This window comes from Bufo bufo, chromosome 9 (assembly GCF_905171765.1).
Source record: "Bufo bufo chromosome 9, aBufBuf1.1, whole genome shotgun sequence".
NCBI classification, from domain to species: domain Eukaryota; kingdom Metazoa; phylum Chordata; class Amphibia; order Anura; family Bufonidae; genus Bufo; species Bufo bufo.
Genome location: NC_053397.1, coordinates 47,163,651 through 47,182,851, shown reverse-complemented (window position 1 = coordinate 47,182,851; position 19,201 = coordinate 47,163,651). Strand labels below are relative to the sequence as shown.

The 19,201-nt window shown below is 42.0% G+C and overlaps 1 protein-coding gene across 1 annotated transcript in view; it reads left to right on the top strand.

Moving 5' to 3' along the window:
- DPYD (dihydropyrimidine dehydrogenase) overlaps nucleotides 1–19,201 on the top strand; it is a 1,571,083-nt gene that overhangs the window by 889,978 nt on the left and 661,904 nt on the right. The window contains exons 12-13 of the mRNA XM_040406865.1: nucleotides 4,538–4,722; nucleotides 7,725–7,940. Coding sequence (XP_040262799.1) covers nucleotides 4,538–4,722; nucleotides 7,725–7,940 — 401 coding nt within the window. The remainder of the gene's footprint in view (nucleotides 1–4,537; nucleotides 4,723–7,724; nucleotides 7,941–19,201) is intronic.

Sequence of the window (19,201 nt, the reverse complement as noted above, 5' to 3'; positions counted from 1 at the left end):
TGGACCTTCGCAGTAACTGTGTTGGTCAGGGCACGTGTGATGTTACGAGACACATGTTGGTGTAAGGCGGGCACGGCACACCTTGAAAAATAGTGGCGGCTTGGGACTGCATAACGCGGACCGGACGCCGACATGAGGCTGTGGAAGGCCTCAGTATACACAAGCCTAAATGGCAAAATTTCCAGGGCCAGTAATTTGGAAAGCTGTGCATTTAGTGCTATGGCCTGTGGTTGGGTGTCTGGGTATTTTCGCTTGAGTTGAAAGGCCTGGGGTAAGGACATTTGGACACTGTGCTGGGACACGTTAGTGGATGTGGTCGCTGATGGTGCTTGCGAAGGTCCAGGTGCAGGGCGGGAGGCATCCAGGCCTGTGCCTTTGACAGGAGATTGGCCAACCCATAACATAGGGGAAGAGGAGGCAGTGGTGTGACCCACAGACACAGATTGTGGACCCAGGTGTTTGTCCCACTTATTACAGTGCTTTGATGCCATGTGGCGGATCATGCTGGTGGTGGTGAGCTTTCTAGTGTTCATGCCCCGGCTCATTTTCGTATTGCACAGGTTGCAAACTACTATTCTTTTGTCGTCCGCACTTTCCTCAAAAAGCGCCATACTGTGGAACATCTACCTCTTGGCAAGGGAGATTTCTGCAAGGGGGTGCTACGTGGAACAGTTGCAGGCCTGTTTGGTATTGCCCGCCTTCTACGTTTTGCCACCCCACTGCCTCTTCGAGCCTATTGTGGTGCTGCAGATCCCTCCCCCCTCTGTACTGCTGTCCTCGCTCGGCTTTCCACCTTCCCAGGTTGGGTCAGTGACCTCATCGTCTACCACCTCCTCTTCCACTTCCGCACTCTGATCATCCTCCTGATTTGTTGACCTAACCACAACCTCAGTGATTGACAACTGTGTCTCATCCTTTTCGTCAACCTCTTGAGACAGAAATTGCGGTTGACTCATTGGCAACTGTGTCTCATCATCATCCACCTCATTAAACACTAATTGTCATTACCCACCGTCATGTTCTTGTGACTGTTAATGATCAAGAGGTTGGGAATCAGGGCACAAGATCTCATGTCCCTCTTCAAGCATGCTTGGCGAGAGGGTCAAATCAAGTAATGGCGATGAAAAGAGGTCCTCAGAATATCCGAGTGTGGGATCACTTGTTTGGCCAGACTGTACATGGTGGGAGGAAGGAGGATCACGGTGAGGATTGTGTTGATCAGACTCCTGGCTACTGAGACAGGACTTTGTGGAAGACAGGAAGCATTATCTGCTGAAATCCAACCGACCACTAGAGATGTCCCGAACTATTCGCCGGCGAACATCGCTTGTTCGCCGCGGCGGGCGAACATATGCGATGTTCGGTCCGCCCCCTATATGTCATCATTGAGCAAACTTTGACCCTGTACCTCACAGTCAGCAGACACATTCCAGCCAATCAGCAGCATACCCTCCCTCCCAGACCCTCCCACCTCCTATCAAAAAGCAAGGACAGCATCCATCTTAGATTCATTCGGAAGCTGCAGTGTTAGTGAGAGGAGGGACAGTGCAGCTGCTGCTGATTTAATAGGGAAATCGATAGCTAGGCCAGTGTATTCAGTGTCCACTACAGTCCTCAAAGACTCATCTGATCTGCTGTAAGGACAGGGTCCTGACAGCACCCCAAAAAGCCCTTTTTAGGGCTAGTACATCAGTTGTTGTTTTTTTTTTTCTCTGTAATCTAATTGCAGTTGCCTGCCAGCGTGTGTGTCAGGCCCACAGCGTGTACTGTGCCCACTACTGCCAGTGCCCAGTGCCACCACTCATATCTGGTGTCACAGCAGCTTGCATTTAAAAAAAATATAAATAATTTCCACTGTAATCTAATCGCAGTTGCCTGCAAGCGTGTGTGTCAGGCCTACAGTGTGTACTGTGCCTACTACTGCCAGTGCCCAGTTGCACCACTCATATCTGGTGTCACAGTAGCTTGCATTTAAAAATAAAAAACTATTTTTTCACTGTAATATAATTGCAGTTGCCTGAAAGCGTGTGTGTCAGGCCTACAGCGTGTACTGTGCCCACTACTGCCAGTGCCCAGTTGCACCACTCATATCTGGTGTCACAGTAGCTTGCATTTAAAAATAAAAAACAAATTTTTCGCTGTAATTTAATTGCAGTTGCCTGCAAGCGTGTGTGTCAGGCCTACAGCGTGTACTGTGCCCACTACTGCCAGTGCCCAGTTGCACCAATCATATCTGGTGTGACAGTAGCTTGCATTTAAAAATAAAAAACAAAATTTTCACTGTAATATAATTGCAGTTGCCTGCAAGCGTGTGTGTCAGGCCTACAGTGTGTACTGTGCCTACTACTGCCAGTGCCCAGTTGCACCACTCATATCTGGTGTCACAGTAGCTTGCATTTAAAAAAAAATTATGAAAAATTTCACTGTAATATAATTACAGTTGCCTGCAAGCGTGTGTGTCAGGCCTACAGCGTGTACTGTGCCCACTACTGCCAGTGCACAGTTGCACCACTCATATCTGGTGTGACAGTAGCTTGCATTTAAAACTAAAAAACTAAATTTTCACTGTAATATAATTGCAGTTGCCTGCAAGCGTGTGTGTCAGGCCTACAGCGTGTACTTATTGTCGTCCTATGTACAGATACTTCAGTCTCTGCTCTGGAACTCAGCAGCATCTCCAGGGTTACCTTAGGTCTCTGTGCTGCTTCTCGGATTAATGCCCTCCGTGCCAGGTCCGTGAGTTTTGGTGGGCGGCCGTCTCTTGGCAGGTTTGCTGTTGTGCCATGTTCTTTCCATTTGTTTATGATAGATTTGATGGTGCTCCTGGGGATCGTCAAATATTTGGATATTTTTTTATAACCTAACCCTGACTTGTACTTCTCAACAACATTGTCCCTTACTTGTTTGGAGAGTTTCTTGGTCTCCATGGCAGTGTTTGGTTAGTGATGCCTCTTGCTTAGGTGTTGCAGCATCTGGGGCCTTTAAAAAAAAAAGGTGTTTATATGTAATGACAGATCATGTGACACTTAGATTGCACACAGGTGGAAATCATTTCACTAATTATGTGACTTCTGAAGGTAATTGGTTGCACCAGAGCTTTTTATGGGCTTCCTAACAAAGGGGGTGAATATATACGCACATGCCAATTTTCTGTTTTCTATTTCTAAACAATAGTTTTATTTATATATTTTTCTCATTTCACTTCAATAACTTAGACTATTGTGTTCTGATCCATCACATAAAATTCAGATTAACAAAACATTAAACTTATGGCTGTAATGTAACAAAATACAAAAAAAAAGTCAAATAAAGAGCACCTGTCAAGAGGGTTAACCCTATTAAACCAGGCATACTGCCTAGTAGGGTTGATTCTGCCAATTAAAATGATACCTGTGTTGTGAAAATCGGTTGCAGCATTTCCAAGAAAAAAAATACTTTTATTAATGCAAATAAGGGTTTTAGTGCACCAGGGGTGTGGCCTACACCCTCCATTCCCCTTAGTGCTGGCCACGCCTTTCGGTGCAATTAAACTCTCATTTGCATGAATAACAACTGATTTTCAGAGAGCATCTATCATTTTGATCAGCAGGATCAATTCTACCAGGCAGTATGAATTGTTAAATAGGATTGATCCTACTAAAAGGTGCTGTTTAAAGTCCAATTGTTAGCATAGCAAGGTGGAAGGCCTGTCTATGGTTGCAGAGATAGCAGTCTTTGCAACCATGGCTCCAATGGCTGGCAGAGGTATAAAGGGCCTCATTAGAAGAGGAATTTTAGAAATGGAATTTGGTAAGAGAGGAGCCTTTTTACAGAGTTTGGACTGGGACCTAGGGTCTTAAGGTACAACTCTACCTGCTTAGCTTCCCATTTTAACCACACGACAATGCTAAGAGCAGACTGAAATGCTGGTTAGCTGAGAGCAATGAGATCAAGCAAGTTGGGCTCACAACATATGCTGTCTATTCCATATCTGAACTTAAAAGGCTATGTACAGTACACCTTCAGGGGAATTTTTTATGATTGAATTTTACTCACTTTGGGCTAAAAATGAATTTTTCAATTGATCCTTATTAAAAATGTTCAGCTGTTACTGAGATACAAGAGTTAAAAAAATAGTCTGTTTGACATCTGTGACTGTATTTTTTAAATCTCATCAGCTGATGTGTACCTCTTATCTCTGACCTCATAAATATTTAAGTCATATTCTTATCAGTTTGATAAGAATTAAGGTCTAATGAGTGTTTATGAGGTCAGGAGGTCTGAGATAAGAGCTCTACATCAGCCGTCATGACGGAATTCAAAGAAAACAAACTCACAGCTTGCAAACAGACTGATTTTTTAACTCTTGTATCTCAGAAACGGCTGAGCATTTTTTGAAATAAAGACCAATTGAAAAAATGATTTTAGCCTAAAATTAGTAAAATGGAATCATAAAAATAATGCCCCCAAAGGTGTGAAAGTACAGTGTAAAGTTGCATAGTTTTGTTTTTGAAGACTAATTAATTATACGTGCTGTTTACGTGTGCTTTCCTTATAGTGATTGAAGCCATGAAACCCATCAAGTTTAACAGATGGGGTTTACCGGAAATTAATACTGAGACTATGGCAACAAGTGAACCTGGAATATTTGCTGGAGGTGACCTTGTTGGCTGGGCAAATACAACAGTTGAATCAGTTAATGATGGGAAACAGGCATCTTGGTATATTCACAGATATTTACAGGTATGCTGGTAATTATATATTTTCACTTTTGGAAGTATTTCACAAGAGATTTAAGGGATCACTCTCTCACAGGGGGTCGCAGTCACAAACTTCTCCTCTGACAACGGGGTTCAAGTCCAAATGGTGCTTTATTTTGGCACTTCAGCACCAGCACAAGCATAAACATAATGAAATAAACACCTGCCCGTCTGGGCTCTATCTAATACATAGGTCGTCTCTACCTCACCTATAGAGCACAGTACACACACAGAGTACGATCCGGCTTCTCAGTCACACGGTCTAGCAGCTTCCTGGCTGTGACCACACCAGTACCTTTTTGGAGATTATGGTCCAGAAGTCCTCCCGACTCTGACCATGCGACCCTCTTTCTGCAGGCGTCACTGGGCTCCCCAAACTTCAGGATTTCACACAGCCTCATGGCCTCTCAGCCCTTCTGGCTGAGACCACACAGAACCTCTGCAGGATTCTTTTCCAAATTCCCTCTCCCTCTCTGTCATACACAGAGGGTTGTTTTATCCCTCTGTGATTAAAGCAGCAGGCCTCACCTCAGCTAAAGGCAATACATGTATTGGAAGGGTGTGGACTGGCAGATCCCAATACCAAACCTATCCACCGGTCCAAATAAAATCCAGCCCATAACAAAATCTAGACAAAACGGACTCAGCAAACTATACTTTGCTGAAACCACTGCAGCTTTCTGGATTTTAGTTATCTCACCCAGATGATGTGTCTGGATGGGATATACACGCCTTCCAGCACTGTACACATTACCACAAGATGTATTCAAACTCATTTATCCCAGTGTTTCCCAATATTATTACCATAGTGGATTTTCCAGCAAACCACTACACCTGTTGTCACCCCAAAGATACATGGGTAAATTATAGAGGACCTATCACCTGCTAAAAATGTTAAATCTGCCTACTTCCAGCCATTGACGCTGCTCCCCTTAGTCCTCCTTTACTTCTTTTGTGGCTCTCCCATTCCTGAGTTATAAGGGGGATTAGTTCTGGTGTCCTAATACCAATTATATATAACCAAGAGGGTAGCCACCAGTGCTCATTGGCCAAATGGGAGAGATTTTCACTGCTCTGACACTGTCCAATCAGCAGGAATAGTGTCAAAGTGGCAAGTGCAATGTGATCTCCCAAGATATACTGTATACTAGTGTTGAGGAATTTCAGGATAAATTTGATTAGCTGCGAAGCCAAATTTCCTCGTGCTTCGTGTTAGAGAATCGATTTAACATGAAAAAGTGTAAAAAACAAATAAAAAAATCTGATCTATTTGCTTAAGACGGCCGCCGCCATCTTGCTTGAAGATCTTGCACGAAATCCCGTGTGTGGTGACTTATGGTGTCACCATGCCTGCCGGTGAGATATCAGCCAGATCTTTAAGCAGGATGGTGGCTGCTGGCCCATCGCAAGCAAATGGATTGTGTAAGTATGATTCTTTTTTGTTTTTTTAACATTTTACACTCTGTTATATATATCAGATGCCTCCATCATGTATGAACGCGCCATCTAAGAGGTACAATGACATGGAGCTGTGCAATCGTTGCTTCCTGTCATTGCACCCACTATTTACAAAGAAATGTGCTTCTTGACAAAGTAATTTGTCATGAAGCAAATTTTTTTGTAAAATTTTGAGAAGCAGCTGAAACAAATATTCCATTAATTCGCTCATCTCTGATGTGTTGTCCTCTCAGCCGTATTCATAGCATTGGGATGTGGAGGGATGCACAACCATTAGCAGAGCCAACATGAAAGTCAGGCTCTGCTGATGGCTGTGTGTCCTCAAGGGATTGGCACCTGTTGATGGAGGCAGACAGATTCAGATTTCAAAACAGGTGACTGTTTTGAAATCTGTTTTGAAAAAGATATATATATATATATATATATATAAATATATATATATATATATATATATATATATATTATGGTAAATCTGTAAAATATGACACACAACACAGATCTGCTACTAAAAGACTGCTCATTAGGCATTGCACAATCTGCTTCCTAGCACGTGAAACATAGTGCTGCTCGACACAAATCTGAAGAAATGGTTTAGCAGTGGAAATAACAGGAATTTGATGTGCAACATTTTGTTCTACATAGAGGTATAGAAGGGAGTATACTAATTAACGCAAAAGATTGGAACACCCCTTTACAACCATGTTATTGTTTTGTTTGCCCTCACACTTTTAAGTCAAAGTTTAATTTAGTTTGTGATTAAGCATACCTATTCTATCTATCCGTTCTGTGCTCCAGTCTACTCTCCAGCCTACTTACCTCGTACTTACCTCATCAATACTAAACCTGTTGTTTCCTGAGTTTTTGGTGCATTTTCTGTACCCTGAGTTTCTGACCAGAGTCCCTGACCACCGTTAGTCAGCGTCTAACTACACCGGGACTATACAAGAAGGTAGTGGTCTAGTTGCTTCCCTGCATCAGAGTCCAGATCCCTGTAGGGGTTAAAGGGTGAATAGCAGGGGAGCCATCATGGTTTAGCCCAAAGCCAAACTGCTCAGTTGACACAGTGGGTTCACATTAGCTGATCTGTAACAGTGACCTTCATATGGTCTGAGCTGGTTACTAAGAATATATAAAATATTGGTAATATTTTTATAATTTACTTTTGATAGATAACCAACACTTCCATACAATCTCATCTTACGCAGCATCATACAACATTTTCTTCTAAGACATGTGGCAGAATTAATTTATTCTTAGATAAAGTCTAATGAATTTGTGCAGATTTCTTAGTGTGAATAATCCAGTAAGGTGAAAGTCAATTAGAATAATTAATTATTGCTCCCTGGTGGCAAAAGCTATCACACTCATCGACATCCTCTTCACAAACTTTATGCAATTGCGCAGAATATTACAACATATTTTCATAGGCAATTAACCCAGTGATATAGAAAAGCCAAACTTGGCTCTTAGAAGCCCAAGGTTTTTAATTCAATGCAATATGTAATCGTTTAAAATTAATTTTAACAGGGATTACACGGGGTGTCTGTTTCTGGTGATCCAGAGCTACCATTGTTCTACACACCTATTGATACAGTAGATATTAGCATGGAAATGGGTGGATTGAAATTTCTGAATCCTTTTGGGCTTGCAAGTGCTCCACCAACTACTAGTGCCCCGATGATTCGCAGAGCCTTCGAAGCTGGATGGGGTTTTGCTCTAACAAAGACATTTTCCCTGGAAAAGGTAAACTATTTCTATTATTATTATTATTGCTAATAGTATTGCTAATACAGGATTATATCATTCACTCTTCTGTAATTCATATAATTTATGTCAAGCTATGATCCTTTAAAGAAAAAAAACTGTCATTTTAATTTCATATATGAACTAAGACAAAATAATACAAGAGAATGGTAGACTGGTGTAGTGGACCATAGCTGATTCTAATCAGTATATTAAATTGCATAAGAAAGTTTTATTTAATATAAATGTAATATTATCGTGAGATCAGAAGTTTGGGAAAAATGGGCTTAACACGACTTAGGTGCATAAAGAGTTTACTAAACTATAATAAAAGATATATACAAAGATATACTAAGACAAATGACTAAGCAGCAACCAACATGGCACTCGGCCGATGCTCATATGATACAAAGTGAGGTGATGGTAGCAAGACATTTTACCCTGATGATATCTTTAATGGAGTTGAGCTCTCTGTTCCAAAACTAAGGGGGTCATTTATTAAGCTGAAATACGATTTCTCCCCATTCACTCCAGGTCTAAAGTGGGCATGGCGTGGGCAGGGAAGGGGACGGGATGGTAGCCCCGTCTCATTTACCATTTTCTATGCCTGTTTTAGCCAGGCTCCTCTTCATAACGTTGGGGTTTAAAACGCTGGTCTTAATAAATGTGTTTTCAACTCTCCTGGCTCCTTCTAGCCCCACCTAAAGGTCAGTATGCACATACAGTTACCTAATACTGCAGAAATGTGGCCAGGTATAGACATCACAAAAAAAAAAACTTTATGAAGTTAAAGGAAAAAAAAACTATGAAAAAACTTGCTATACCATAAGAAAATGTTTAAAGTCTGTTAAAAGGGTTTTCTCAACAGAACAACTCCTTCCTATTCTGGAGTTGGACTGGTCCATCTTCATAAACCATTGAGGATCAGCTGTAACAAAAGAGGGAAGATCCAGTGAATACCACAGTTCCTCTGATATATAAAAGTCTTACATGTTTCTTAACTCACACATCTCTTCTGAATAATATAAACTCCAAAGTCATGTGAGCAAATATCAGCACCAAATAGATTAAAAAGTCCTTGTTACCTTATCTTCAGTGCAAAGCTATGTTAAAGTTACACAAACAAATTAATAAAATTGTCACATACAGTGCTCAGACAATAGAAGAATTGTCCCAGACAAGGCATTTTGGACCTAGTCATGATCTTGTTTCACAGCCCTAGTGCTATGAAAAAGGGCTGCAAAGAAAGAAGATGACTAGATCTGAAACACGTTTCCTGGGAGAGTTCTCTTGCTGTTGGAGATTGTATGGGACGATTAATATTTTTATTTGTGCTGCTGTATTATGAGTTTATAATGATTAAGGACTAACAAATTGATTCTTAATAATCAAAATTCTACCTGAATTTATTTTTTTAATTTGGATTCGCTAAGCTCAGAATTTCTTGAAATTTGATTTGGGAAAATTTTTGAGGAGAAAAATAAACTTTTTCAGGTATTGAAACTACTGTAATTTGGGCAGATTTGATTCATACCTGAATAAAATCATAAGGTCAATTAGGATGAATTGTACCTAAAATAAATTTTAATAAGTTCACTTATCTCAAAAAATGTGCTAAAGTATCAAGAAGGATCTCTACACTTTGATTGACAGGCCAGGCGTGATGACATTTTCATTGCCTGGCCCTGTCAGTCATAGGGGAGAGGGCACTGCCGTTGTAGAGAGAGCTGAGTCTCTAGTTGTAATGGCAAAGCCCCCATTGCTCCTAGAGGATCATTTGCAAATATTAAAACTTCATCTTTCTCAGCAATGTGGGCACATATGACCATGAAACCAACACAGATGCCTTCAGCTGCCAAGCGCATATGCAACAGGTCAGCCAGTTTCATAGGTACAAATCTGCTGACAGATGCTCTTTAATCACACATTATAGTTATGTCAAGGTATTTATCTCAAAATGTGAATAATCCATTATCAGACACAGTTATAAATGAGTCCCCTTGTGGAAAGTTAGGAGTTGCTTGGAAGCACCCCGTAAACTGGGAATCCGGTCAACGTTTTGTTATATACTACTTCATATTTACATTGTATTAATACATAAAATATATATACTTTCCAATTAAAGATGGAAGCGAGGAGGCTTTTTAACATACGCATAATGATAATTGCTTTGGAAATCGGTAGCTGTTGGAAAGACGTATTCTATGGTTTGCATATTAATTTTCACATTAGAATTATCAATTGTTACAGCCCAGGAAGGGGCTTAAATCTATTGTTTAACCTACTAAGAAGAATTGACTTGAAAGAGCTCAGGTTTCCCAAGACCCATACTAATGAGATTTTCCTTCCATAGAATCCTAATGAAGAAACACATGATAGGCATTAATTTACCCATAACGTGTTGCAATTTTAATACCCTTCGGTATAAATCTGTGGATTATGTTAGGAAATACCAGTCACTAATTAGATACTTCTCACAGAAACCAAACAAAACCAATGTGTCTCTATTGAGGCACACAGGATAACATTTTCAATTGAGACATTAAAGAGATACTACAGCAGAAACTGTTGCCACCTTGCAACCACGTATTGATATTCATATGGCTTTTGACCTGCTGAGTTAGATTTAAGCATTGTCCGATTGGCAAGCAACTCTTGATCAATATTGCAATCAATGCTGAATTCAAAGATAAAAAAAAAAAAGTTCATTGTAATAGAACAGTTAGCTTCAATGCCTTTATTGTATCTCATTGCTCTTGTATAAAAACTACAGAGCTGTCTAAATCTGATTCCCAGCAGGGGTTTTTCAAAGGGGGCCCTGGAGACATGATCTACTCTCGCGTTGTAATGCACCGAGCTGGTTTGCGAGGATCTCAACTGCGGAAGCGTTTTGCATTAACCAGTACACGAGACCCAGAATGAGAGTGATGGTATTAGATCAGGTTCAGTGGTGGATTCCCAGGCGGCTCTCTCAATCTAATATACGGAGAGTTAGGGATCCTAACATCATACACCTGTTCCCTACTCTGAATCTATTATTAACAGCGATATGCTATACTTTCTACAGGTGGATGCAGTAATTCATTTGGTGTAGACAGACAGTTATACAGTCCTTAAATCTTGTTTTGCATGACACACACCTGACCAGCAATAATTTAAGCAGAAACAGGATGCATTGGTTGTTATTGCACATTTAAAAGGTAATGACAGTCCAGATTTCATTCAGTCACTGAAATAACTGATACTTGCGATTAGGTGGGTTGTTGAGAAATGTCCCGGATTGCCAGCGAGGTTAGTGGTGTCAGCAATACGGTTTCCAGGAGTTTGTGGTTTGGATCCAATGCCTATGGAAGAAAGGCTTCCGTAGGAGCATACACGGCGTACACTCCAAATTAGTGGAACGCCGTGCATAGCTCCCTCGGCGCTTATATCGGGTTGCTCTGCTTTGTGGGAGGAGCCCCCGACGTCAAACGCCGCTGTGTTCCTGCCTGGAACGCAAACGCCGCTGTGTGATGTTCGGAGCTGGCGCTGCGTTCCAGATGGAACGCAACGAGCCGATCCCTTACACGCGTAAACTCAGTAGCATCACATTTTGCAAAGTTCAGCTTGTAGCTCCATTAACACCTTATTGTTGGAAAAATCCTATAAAGTGTTGCTTAAAAGGGTTGAGTTGTTCAGTGGGATACAATGTTTCAGACAAGAGAAATATGTGTTAAAAAAGAAGCATTACTCACCTCACCAGTCACCTACCATTGCCATTCCAACAATTAATGCTGGTCTGCATTTCGTGGCTGCGGCTCGATAAACAAGAAATGGCCAGAGAAGTCTTCTCAGCCAATTACCAGGTGAGGAGAGTTACTGGTTCAGCCAGTGATTGGTTGATCAACTTCATTTCATGCATGTCGAGCTGGGATCAGGAAGTGGAGGTGATCAGGGAAGTGGTAATCAGCAGGGGATAAGGTAAGTAATGTTTCTTCTTTTTCTTTTTTTTACATATTATTTCTCCTTTCTCTCCAGACAAACTTATTTAAATGGTGCTTAGTTCCGACGAATATAACCCATGACATTACTGGTTATGCCACACATACTTTAGAGGATGTTCTAAAAGTGGTGACATGTACCACACTTTGTGAACCTGGCTGTTGTAGATTCCAGTCTATCACCTCATTTACAGAGTTACAGGTCACAACTTAGTCTTCTTAGTAAAGAATTCACTGCAATTCCTAAGATCATGAAAAAGCTTTTACAGTATCTTCCTTTTTATTAACGAAGCAGATAATTGTTTGTGTCTAGAAACAACCTACCCTTTACTTCTCCGAAGTAAAGAGATGTATGAAAGATGTAGTCAATGAAAGCTACATAGGAAACTCTTAATACATTCCAGAATTTCAGGGAATAGAGATGAACACATTTCTTAAAATTCGATTTGGGTTTGAATTGATTTTACCCAAAATAGAAAGTACTTTAAATGCCTGGAAAATCTCTCTCTCTCAAAATCAAAATGTAATGACTTGAATCAGAATTTTTGAAAAACGAATCTAAAGAATTGATTTGTTCATTTCTATCTGGGATACTACATGCTTTCCTGCTTGGCAAACCCGACCCCCTTACTCAGTCAACGTAACCATTCTTAACGTGGTCCAGTTGCCTTTATACCCTAACTGCACGACCACATCTATTGGACGCTTTGCTCAGGTGCAAATCCAATTTGTTAATTGTGTTGACTCTACTGATTGCCAATCATGAATGGTTTCCATTATATCAATGCCCGTGTACGATTTGCATTCATTATATGACACGAAAATAGGTGATTCTTATGAACTGTGCTGACAATACAATAAAATCAATGAATGCAAACTTGCTGCACATGCATCCAAATCGGCAGACACCATGTTATAGAACAGGAGAGGATGAGCAGATTGCTATATGTTTTTCTGCAAAAACATTCTGTATAACTTTATTTATTTAATTTATTTATTATATAAATAAGTTTATTTTATAAATTTATTTATTCAAATACTTGCTCTGTCGGAGATCAGGAGTCATGTGGCCGGTCCTAAGTAGTGACTGACAACTTTTCCTGTATGAGTATACAGAGAGATAGCTAAAAATCTGTAAAAATGAACCACCCAGATGACTACTAAGAGATTTTAACAAATAAATGACTAGTTACAGTTTACTGAATCATTTTTTTTTTACCAAGCTCTATATAAATCTACTCAGCTCCTCCTGCTCTACTACATGCTGCCTGCCCATTCGAGTGCATTATCAACGTGACAGGTTCCCTTTAAGAAAAATAAAATTATGCAGCTGTCTAATGAAGTGAGCTTTAAGTGTTTTCTAGGTGAACCCAAGCAGACGAAGCGCGGTATTCAGTTTAGATGTTTTTAATGTTTGCTTTTATTTTAATACTTTTTCGCCCTCTCTCCGGTGAATGTGTAATTCTGATTAATCAGAGACATCTGCTTTCACTCTGCTGGTGACATGCATTGATTTGTATGGCTGTCACTTTCAATAATCAGCACAGGTTTTTTCATTACATACACTCAGTGATGTGATTGCCCAAGCAAATTCTCCTGCAGATCTTACGTTCCTGTTTAATCTCTTTTTTTTATTCCTTGCCTTTCACCTCATTTAACCACTGCAAAAATACCGCTACGATTATGTGCAAATTTAATTGCACGCTAAAAATCTATACTGCAGGAATGCATTGAATCAGCATTTTTTTTTAAGCGTGGTGTAACAGTAAAGCAAGAAGAGAGAGAAGATGAAAGGTCTATTTACAGAGGGATATACTCATTAAATTGTGTGCTACTGTGGACTCCACATTAGCTGGAATAATGTACAATCATTGTTAAGTGGAGACGTGACTTACCGATCCATGAATGGATGTATATCAGATATATACTTTGCAGCATGGCAGGTACATAATGTGCATTATTTATGGCTTCCTAATATACCATTAGCAAACCATTTCCCCTAATAGTACCACATAGAAGAATAAGCCAGAGGATGATGTATCAGAGGTTCCTCTGTAGGAAATTGAGCTATTTTCTGCACAAAGTTCTCTTTTTTCCCTTTTCCTATTATGTTATATTAATCTAGTTTGGTTTGCAGAATAGTTTTAGGAATTGCTGTGAAAAGGCAGGTCGTCCTGCAAGGCCCAAGCACAATAGGCTTTTCTGCTCACATACAAGATGATGAGCTTGTTCACTCCGGAACAGCGGTAGACGACTGCGTGTAATAGAAGCAAGCAGCAGAGCCTGCAGCACATGCAGAACCTTCAGACCACTTAACCTCTTCTGCTGCCAAGGTCAATTTGTTTTATTTGGAAGTCATTTTTATGAAGAAAAATATAACTTTTTTGATATATATGAGAAATTTGGTGGCTGTGGAGGTTAGGGTCAGGCTTTCAGGGGATTTTTAAATAGCAGATGAATGGGAACAATCCAACGCAGTAAATAAATTGGAAATTTTTCTATCCAGCATTTCTTATTTACATAATTGAATAGTTACTATATATATATATATATATATATATATATATATATATATGAAGAATTTATAGCAGCACTCCAAGGATACCAGGTGCAAAATACTTGTAGAATTCCGGACAAAACAAATCCACAGTCAACAGAAAAAAATAAATAGCAAGGCAGCACTCCGGTCTTCAGTGAAAAAAAATGGATCTTTATTAAACCCAATGCAATGTTTCAGCTCATTTCTATGGAGCCTTTGTCAAGCAGTGATAACATTTAGAGATGGCCTTGCGGTTCGCCCGGCGGTTGTTTCGTGGAGAACTTTGCTTGTTCGCGATTCACCGAACATGAGAACATATTTTTTTTCATAGCTCTGAACTTTGACCCATAACACATCGGTCAGGTGGGACAGGACAGCCAATTAGGACGTTTCAGCACATGGACATACCCCCTACCCTATAAATAAACCCGATCTGGCAGCCATTTTAGATTCAGTTTTTTGCCAATGTAGGGAGAGGTTGCTGAGTGGAGCAGACTGTTAGGGATACCAAACGCTAGCTAATAGGGCCACAAAAGTCCTTTTAAGGACTGATATAGGTGTGCTATCGATAGGTGTGATATACTGAGGGGTGTGATATACTTAAAATATACTTTCTAACATAGAAAGTATATTATAGTGCATTTGTATTGTGCAGCAGTTTTGTACGGTTCTGATGAGATAATGCAGCTAGATAGAGGGACAAATGCTATTATAATAACTAGATGCAACTGGTGTGATATACCAGTTGCCCCCCAAAAAAAAACTTATAGAGGGGTGTGATATACCTATAATATACCTTATAACATATAAAGTATATTATAGTGCATTTGTGTTGTGCGGCAGTTGTGTGCGGTTCTGCTGAGATACCGCAGATAGATAGAGGGATAAACGCTATTGGAATAACTAATTGCAACTGGTGTTATATACCTGTTTGGCCCCCCCAAAAAAAACTGATAGAGGGGTGTGATATACCTATAATATACCTTCTAACATAGAAATTATATTATAGTGCATTTGTATTGTGCACCAGTTGTGTGCGGTTCTACTGAGATACTGCAGCTATATAGAGGGACAAACGTTATTAAAATAACTAATTGCAACTGGTGTGAGATACCCGTTGCCCTCAAACTGATTAAGAGATGTGATATACCTGTTTCCTCAAAATACTGATTGTGGGGTGTGATACACCATCTTCCACCAAATATAGATTGAGGCCTGAGATACACCAGCTTCCACCAAATATTGATTAAAGGGTTTGATATACCAGCTTCCAGCAAATACTTATTATTGGGTTCTATATACCTGTTTCCACAAAATACTGATAGAGGGGATTGATATACCGGCTTCCACCAAATATTGTTTGAGGCCTGCGATACACCGGCTTCCACCAAATATTGATTGAGGGGTTTGATTTACCGGCTTCCAGAAAATACTCATTATTGGGATCTATATACCTGTTTTCACAAAATACTGATACAGGGAATTGATATACCAGCTTCCACCAAATATTGATTGAGGCCTGCGATATACCTGCTTCCACAAATGCTGCTCTTCTATAGGGACTTTGTCACAGGTTCATTTTGAAAATGACAGGCAGAGAAAGAGGAAGGCCATTCCAGAGGGGTGGTAGGGGTCAGGCAGGTGCACCAGGCTGCAGCTTAAGTGGGAAGTTGGAGAAGGGTCACGCGATTACGTCAAAGGACGGATCTGAGTTGGTTGAGTGGCTCACTCAGCCTTCCACTTCTGCACCCTCCTCATCCTCTTTATCAGCCCCCTTACTCACTCTCTGATGTGTGAACCCCCAAAGACACTTCTACCACCATAGCCCCTCCACTCAAATCAGAGGAATTATTTTCCCATCCATTCCCAGACCTTACCGATGCTCAGACATTCTTGGCATTGGATCAGTAAGAGGATGTAGCAACGGCTAAAGTACCCAGATCAGCCCAAGGAAGGTGGTCCCCGCTGTTGCTGCCTACTCCCAGATCTCTAATGTCAGTGGTGGTGAAGGTGGTGATGATGACGTGTCAATGGACGTGCCCACAAGAGAGGAAGAGGAGGGGAGCTCAGAGGGAGAGACGGAGGAGCAGATAGGGAGGAGAAGGAGGAGAAGCATGCAGAACTCGCAGTGCATAGGAGGCAAAAAGCAGACTACGAATGTATCTGGAGTGAGCCATCCACCATGCACAGTCACATCTGGTGCTCCCAGGATGCTGGCACATGGCTCTGCAGAGTGGGCTTTTTTTTTATGTGGCAGCTGCTGACAATAGTGTTGCCATCTGCAGCCTGTGCTCTCAACACATAAGTCGCGGTAAGTCCAACAATCAACTAGGGACAACTGTCTTAAGAAGGCACCTGGCCTCCCATTACCGAGCCCAGTGGCCGCAACACTGTCAGAACCCACAAAGCCACACTCCCGGCGCTCCACGTCCTGCCTCTTCTCCTTCTCCTCTCTCCTCCCATTTGTCCTCCACTCTACCTTCCACTGTGCTGTCGTTGCGTTCATCTGGCACAAGGCAGGCTTCCGTGGCCCAAATGTTCAAAAATTTGAACATTTAAATGTAAAAAGTTGATGACGCTGGATAACCCTCTTTCCCAACGGCTGACGGATGGCTTGTCGGAACTGCTAGCCCGCCAACTATTGCTATATAAACTAGTGTACTCGGAGGCCTTTAGAAAATTTGTGGCCATTGGCACACCGCAATGGAAGGTCCCCGAAAGGAAATATTTCTCCCAGAAGGGCATCCCAGAGCTATATGGCCACGTTCAGTGGCAAGTGAATGTATCTCTGGCACACATTGTTGGTGCCAAGATACATCTGACCACAGACACGTGGTCTAGAAAACACGGACAGGAAGGTACATAACTTTTACTGCCCATTGGGTGAACCTTCAAGCATGTCAAGCATGCAACCCGTGGCACCCTTGTGGATTTGATGTTACCACCATGGATTGCCTCTTATTCTCCTCCTCCTACTCCATCCTCCATCTCTTCCTCGGCTGACTCCTCCTTTTCCACTGATACCACCTCTTCCACTGCATCCCCCCAGCTCCCCAGAACCTATTTGATGTGCCAGGTGAGACGTTGCCATGCTGTGCTTTGTCTGTTGCGCCTGGAAACCAGGAGCCACACCGGTACTGCACTGCTTTTAGCTCTGTGGTCACAGGCCAATCAGTGGCTAACCCTGCTCTATTTGACAGTTGGTAAAGTGGTGTGCTGAGCGCACTGAAACAGGGCAAAATTAAACGTGCCGTGCATGGCATACTGTCACGGCCACGGTTTTGGCCGTGACTCCTTGGGAGCCGCATACAGTTGCCCGCGGTTTGGGTTGTAGTTTCAACCGCAGCTTGAGGCATTATGTTGTTAGCCTCAAGTGCGGTTGCCGCAGACAACAGCTTTGTGTGCGGTTCCCTTGGAGTTGTGTGCGTGTTTGTATGCACTTTGGTATGTTTGTGTGCACTCTGTGTTATGTGTGGTGTGCACTTACATGTTCCCCTCACTGTGGTTGCCCATGGCAACGTTTAGTCGTTGTGTACATGTGGTGGCAGTGTCCCGGCCTTCGGGCTGACTCCCAGGACATGAATGCCACCCATGTCGTTGCCTGCGGCAACAGCCACAGTGTGTCTCGTGTTTTGGACACTTCTCCTTTAAGTGTGTGTTTCCCTTCCCTGGCTTGGAAGGGTTAACTTCCTTCCTAGTGTGTGTGTGCACTGGGTGTGTCCGTTTGTGGGTGTGGCTGCATGGGCTATAAAGCCTCAGTTTAGACCTGATGTCTGAGGGGTACTCCAGCCTTGTTGTAAGCTGGAGGAACTCTCCTGGTCACATTTCCATCTGCCAGTGAGGGCCACCCTTGTGGTCATAAATTGTGATTCTCTATGTTTATGAGGTTGTGTGTTTACTTCATGTATGGTGTTTGGTAGATGTTTGTTTGGTCGTTTCTTATTGCAGCATATGGTTTCCTCGTTTCCTGTGATGTGTGTGGTGTGCTCTGTCTTTGGTGTTTGTGGACAGCAGCACTTGGGTTCCAGGTGTGTCTGTGGCAGGTAAGTGTGGTACTAGGCTCACTTACCTGTCACTGCCATATGTCTGTTTATGTTTCCTTGTCTGTGTTGCTTGGCCACTTTAGACTCCTGTTCCTCCGTGTCCAGGAGGAACGGGCTGTCTACCCAGCTCCTAGTTTAGGGCCATCTTGAGGGCTAGCAGGGACTTCAAGGTTCCGGAGCATGAGCCCTCCTACCATCAAGGTCGGCTCATGTAGCTAGGAGTCAGGGTCAGGTTAGGGATGCGATTAGGAGGTCACCTGCTCCCTAATCCTGTTGTCCTGGTCGAGCAGCGACCACTCCATCTGTTGATACCGCACGGCTGAGGGTTTTCCCCATCCTCAGCCGTGACACATACATCCTGAACTTAGTCATTCAGCAATTCGTTGCCAAATACCCTGCTGCCAAATACCCCGTCTTGCAGCAGGCCGGAAAATCTCTGTCCATTTTAGAAGATTTTACACGGCCATGGATCTCCTGGCTGACATTTAGCGGAGATACCACTTGCCCATCAGACGTCTTATTTGTGACTGGCCGATGCGCTGGAACTCAACCTTGTATATGCTTGATAGGCTGCTCCAGCAGAAAAGTGCCGTTAGCGACTACCTATACGAACTCTGCGGCAGGACAAGTTCTGGGGATCTTGGAATTTTTTCACCGTGCCAGTGGCTGCTCATGCGTGACACATGCAGATTTCTGCGG